A 6,000-nucleotide genomic window follows, 5' to 3' on the forward strand; every position below is an offset into this window, starting at 1 on the left:
CTTCAGTCTCCTCAGTCCTCTGCAATGGAACTCCCTCACGAACCAATAACTTCTTCTTCCTTCCCAGCTATCAAGACTTCTCTCATAACCCACCCGTCTCTCTAAATTGAAGACCAACACAGACCGCACTCGCATTATGCACATCCATACCACATCTCGACTGGCATCTTCACAAACAGACAGACTATGTCTGTAGGACCCATCGCCCTTGACAAGAACCTCAAATAGTCCCGACCCAATCAGCTATATAGCATGTGTACAGTCATCCCAAGCTATCCCAGGATTCTGGGCAATCAGGCATTTATCCCAGGATCCCGGACTATCAGGCACACATCCAAATATTCTGGACAATCGGGAAAACATGCCAAGATCCTGAAGAATGAAACCTTTTTTTCCAAGACAGTGAATGATAAGGCACGTACCCCAGAATTCAGGAATATCAAGCAAGTTTGCCAAGATTCTGGGAGATCAGGCACACATCCCAAGATCCTGCAGGATCAGACATTTATTCCTTTGCAATTGTTGATCGGACATTTCACCAAATGTACTGGCGATCAGGCTCATATCCAGAGAGTCTATGGGGTCAGACATGAATCCAAAGGTAATGGGTGATCAGGCATGAATGCTAAGATTCTGGGCAACCAAGAATGTATCCCAAGAATTTGGTTGATTAGGCACACACCCCAGAATTCCAAGCTATCAGGCACACATACCAATAGTGTGGGCTCCTGGGTACACATCCCAAGATTCTGGACGTTCAGGCACACATCCCAGGATTCTGTGCAATCAGGCATGGATCCCAAGATCCTGCAGGGTCAGACCTTTCTGTATCTTTAAATAAACTTCAGGCATGCATTCCAAGACTTTGGGAGATCAGGCATATATTCCAAGACTCTGGCAGATCAGGCATGCATTCCAGGATTCTAGGAGATAAGGCACATAATACAAAATCCTGGAGTATCAGTCCATTATTCCAAGATACTGGATGACCGGTATGTGGCCAATGGTACTTTGTAGTGAGGCATTTATTTCAATACCCTGGGAGATCAGGCACACATCCCAGGATTCTGAGAAAACAGGCACATATCCACAGATTCTTGCAGTCAGGCACAAATGTCAAAATTCTGGGCACTCGGCCATGAATCCAAAGATTCTGGTTCATTGGGCATATAGCTCAAGATCGAACCCTTATTCCAATACCCTGGGTGATAAGCCACATATCCAGAGAGTCTATGGGGTCAGACATTTATCCAAAGGTAATAGGTTATCAGGTATGTATCCTAAAATTCTGGGCGATCAGGCAATGGTATCCCAGATTATGATTGATCAGGCACACATCCAAAGATCCTACCGCATCAGGCTTGCATTCCAAGATGCTGCATGATCATGCGTGTAGCCCAAACATACTGGATGATCCGGCATGTATCCCAAAGGTTTGGTTGAGATTTCGTGGGATCAGACGTGTACCCCAAGATTATGGGTGAACAGGCAGGTAACCTGAAATCCTGAGTGATTAGGCACCTATCCCAAAATCCTGCAGGATCAAATCTATATTCCCGGTTACTGAATGATCAGGCATGTATACAAAGATCATCGGCGATCCGGCACAGATCCCAAAATCCTGCGGGATTAGAGCCTTATTCCAAGACACCGGGGGTGCTGGAGCGCGTACCCCGAGGGTGATCAGGCACCTATCCCAAGACTTTCTGGTTCATTGTACATTTTCAAGCCAAACTAAAATTCACCTATTAAACCTGCCCTACAACCACCCACTTTGTTTACGCCTGCTGATGCGCTGGAATTCCCACTGGTGCAGTAATGTTGCGCCGCTGCAGACCTCGCAGGTATAAACCCTGTCAGCTGCACCACAACTATGCACATTATGTCAAATTGTTATCAGCGCGTACAGATTCAAGTCAGCCCCATGGTTCCTTCATGTACAAACCACAGCCCTACCTCACCCTCATCCCTACGGCTGCTGCTTATCATAAATGCACCTTACTGGTCTCTGTCTGTTCTCTCTCTATATATAATATATGTCTGTGTTTAGTGACTGCTGGCTACAAATGTGTACATCTTTTAAATTTTAACCACAAATGTATGTAATTCTCATCACTGTATTTTTAATGTCATTTCTCTTCTACCTGCAGATGATGCGCACATGCTTATCAGAGTACGCTTTGGTATGAAGCTCCATTTCTCTCTTCAGGGTCTAGCATCCTACATCAAAAATTCTAAAATAAACAAATATTTAAAATGTGATTCTGCATGATTAAACCCTTTCACCAAAATGCTGTGCAATTGGGCACAGAACCCAGAAATCTGTGGAGCTGAGCATTCCCACCTCGATTCTGCTAGAATAAACCCCTAACCCAAAATTTGGGGTGGGGGCACCAGGTAACTTATTCCACGATTCTGGAGGGCCAGACCCTATTGGAATATTGTGGTGTGTCAGCCACTTACTCGAATATTCTGGGGTCGGATTCCAAGACATTGGAAGTCTATCCTTGCCTGACCATGCTGGGCTTCACCCCGCCTGTTGTCGTCAAGAATCACCAGAAGCAGGGATTGCGACATCACGCAAGCATTTCATGATCTGACGCATCTGCTGATTGGGCAGAACGATGAGGTTAATTCACGATTTTGGGGGCGAGGCTGTTCGTGTACTTATTGCAGGACACCTTGATCACTCTGTTATTTAAATGTGTAGGCAAATATTGAAATCATACGGTATATGTGATGTACTTAAGATGGTGCATAAACTGCTATGTGAAAGTTTTACGGCATACACCAGTAGCTCATTGGTTTTACACATTATAGCCTTAAGATGACGCAGACACCTACCTACAACATCAACTCGTGTTTTTTAAGGTTTGCTTCATAAAGTATTGCTCCGGGAAATTAAGAGAAATAAAAATAAAAAAAATCACCTAAACTACCAATGTGGTTTTACATGCACATTTCCTTAGATAATATATATTTAATATGTGTCGGAGGCTACATAAATGGCAGGCTGTTGGACAGAATAAGGACCCCGGACGCTCAATCCTCACGTTTGAAAGGTGCAGATCTCACTTCGAGCTAGACATGTTTATATATGTCCCTGCTGATTCCATCACAATGCACTAATGACGCTTTTGCAACACATTCCTCTGCCGGACCCCACACACCCCTCATTCTGCAGACTGTTGGCAGCTTCCACAAGAAGCAGGACGAACATTCGCATCAGGTTGTGTTGGCTGCGCGGAGGAGCGTGGCGTGGATGCCAGGGCCCTGGTGCAAGCAAGGAAAACGGCCCCTTTGACTTCTTTGGGCTGGTAAACACAGCCATTATCAGGGTGCAATGGGACCACAGAGTGACGGGCCCGGTGCCACTGCACCTGCTGCACGCAGGTCATGACAATAAATATATATGAGGGGGTAGGGCAATCGCGTCAGAGCAATGTCTGATACGGGGACCAAATCAAGAGAATTTACTCATAACGGTAATGTGTTTTGACACCAGAAATAAAATACTTTTTTACCTCTTATACACGTATTTTATGCTAATGTTCGGACATTGTGTATATAAGTTTGTTCCTTGAGGGTTACACAATAAGTCAAACCGGGATCAGAAATCAGGTTATTTTCCTACAAATTTAACAATTTGATAAGCGGACAGCACATCTTCAATAAAGGTGGTGCACGTGGTATCTAAATAGTAAATTTACAATTCAGGCGCGCCAGCACAGAATGCAATGAATACCCTAATCAGACAGTGCATCGGGTTAAGCGCCTGCTGCAGAGATCTACGTATGATTAGCCTGAAAGCTAAGTTCCAGTCTCACTGAGAAAGTTGAGCGGGTTGGGGGTCCTGCGCGCAACTAGTGCTGGGTAAAACTGACTACGCATTTTATCCTCCTAGATTGATAAGGCGTTTTGATGATAATTACACCCACAATTTAAAGTGCCAAGAGGCAGGTCAGCTTTGCGCTGTATAAATACCCCCTTCCAGGGAAGTGCCACTTACCGCTGCCGGGGTTCAGCTGGTGGAAGCTGCTGGCCATGCTCTGGAGCTCCATGGCTCGTGATGCTAGAAGCTGCAGGTAAATAATTCAGCGCTACCTGCCCGGGCTCAGCAGCGCCTGCCCTGCTCCATCCTGGGCTGCTGTCACTGAGTGGTGGTACTCCGCCAGCTGTGCTGCTCCAGGTCCCGGACTCCCCCTCCCCTGGGCGGATAAACAGGGAGGCAGGGCTCCCCAGCTGAAACAGGAGCTCCCGTGTTGTGCCCTGCGCTGCTTGCATGAAACTTCCAACCCAGACTCCCCCTCCCCTTCCACGGTGGTTCCTCCCACCTGCCCGCCACTGTCTCCTAGGCGACGGGCTCCCTGGTCACATGGAGGGGGCGCTGAAGCTGCCAAGATGGCGGAAACCATTGAATGGTCCATGCGAGTATGACTTGAAGTGGGCTATGATTAAGATGCAGACAGAGGCATGTAATCCAATACACCCGATACAGACGGGAGAGTCCCGATTTTTTTGAAGCAAACAATTGGGGGCTCTCTTTCGTCTGGAAATGACCCTTCTTCAATAGAACTCATTGTGGGAAATTCATTCTCCCAAATATTTATTTTTAAATCTCCCTCTTCTATAATTTTGCCATGTATTGAAGTCGCTCCTGCCTTGTATTCTACTTACTGTACACCCCACACAGCAACTTCAGATTGTCACCGTGTGCCAGGCATGCGCGATATAAACACCAGGTCTGAATAACATCTAATTGTCCTTCCCAATAGCACTCTTGCATGGCACCTGTCATCAATCATTCTGGAGAGGCGGCGTTTTTTGTGCCTTGATGTCGATTTCTAAGATTTTTTGCTTCTTACCGCCTCTAACACACACCCTAATGCATGCAGGGGACACGCACAATTATCCTAATTTCCCTATGTGGAATCTCTCTCGTTCCTATTTTAAAACACCGGCATGTTGTAGCTTGCCATCTCTCTAGTGCTTAATTTGAGCAGGTGGTTTGTGGGTGCCACCAGCACTCATTTTTGTTGACTGGCACCTATATTTTTGTACATTGGACAGTTATCTATAGCAAGAGAGAGAAAAGTAAAAAAATCAGAAAAAAAGAGAAAGACAGAAAACCCATCCTAAAGAGGGATAAACAGCAACCCGCAAGAGGGAGATAAAGGGATAGGGAGAGCCTGGAAGTTGATTAAAAGGCGTGGTTTAATTTCAAGACTACACAACCTTGGTATGAGACGCGCTGACATTTAATTGCACAGGTGGTGGACTTCTGAGCAGAGCTTTGGGCACCAGCATTCATTCTTTTAAAAATTCAGCACTGCACCTCACCATTTTTTTACCGGCCTGGTCTGTAATTTTATTTCCAGGCCTGTAAAAATATCAGAGAAAGCAGAGAAATCTGGCATTTTTTGCCCTCTGAAAATGAGCCCTAAAACAGCAAACACATAAAGTAGTTGAAAAGTACTTAAGGTCCTTCAAAGTAATTTTAGATTGATTATTTGAGCAAATGAAGGAAACTTTTCCATGTCACAAAAGAATCCTGACAATTTTACAAACATTCTTCTTTATTTACCAGCTCTTGGCTATTGCAGAACCTCAAAATGAAACAAGCATTGGCAAAGCTAATAGGTCTCGCCTCTACAAGAGTTTTTGGCTTTAGTACTGTGCTTTTGATATGTTGTACACCAGTGTGGTTGCTGTTCAGTATGGCTAAACGGCAGTGATGTGGAGTGTTCTACAGTGGAGTGGGCAGAGTAGAGTGTCGTAGACTGGATTTGTTGGAGTAGGGGGAGTAGAGTGTCATAGAGTTGAGTAGAGGAGAGTAGATTTCAGTGGTAGAGAGTGCCATAGAGTGTAGTGCCATAGAGTGCAGTGTCATAGAGTGTAGTGTCATAGAGTGCAGTGTCATAGATTGGAGTGGCAAAGAGCGGATGGCATATAGTGGAGTGGAGTGCAATAGGGTGGAGTGGATTGAGGTAGTGGGGAGAA

The 6,000-nt window shown here is 45.4% G+C and overlaps 1 protein-coding gene across 4 annotated transcripts in view; it reads right to left on the minus strand.

The window, feature by feature from the left end:
• NR6A1 (nuclear receptor subfamily 6 group A member 1) overlaps positions 1–4,234 on the minus strand; it is a 927,754-nt gene extending 923,520 nt beyond the window's left edge. Inside the window, exon 1 of one of the 4 annotated variants that reach the window (XM_085613755.1) lies at positions 4,010–4,234. In XM_085613755.1, coding sequence (XP_085469881.1) covers positions 4,010–4,061 — 52 coding nt within the window. In that variant the 5' untranslated portion in view covers positions 4,062–4,234. The remainder of the gene's footprint in view (positions 1–4,009) is intronic. The other 3 variants (XM_085613758.1, XM_085613754.1, XM_085613756.1) reach the window with 3 other exon arrangements.
• Between the last annotated feature and the right edge of the window lie 1,766 nt (positions 4,235–6,000).

This window comes from Triturus cristatus, chromosome 1_2 (genome assembly GCF_964204655.1).
Source record: "Triturus cristatus chromosome 1_2, aTriCri1.1, whole genome shotgun sequence".
Taxonomy (NCBI): domain Eukaryota; kingdom Metazoa; phylum Chordata; class Amphibia; order Caudata; family Salamandridae; genus Triturus; species Triturus cristatus.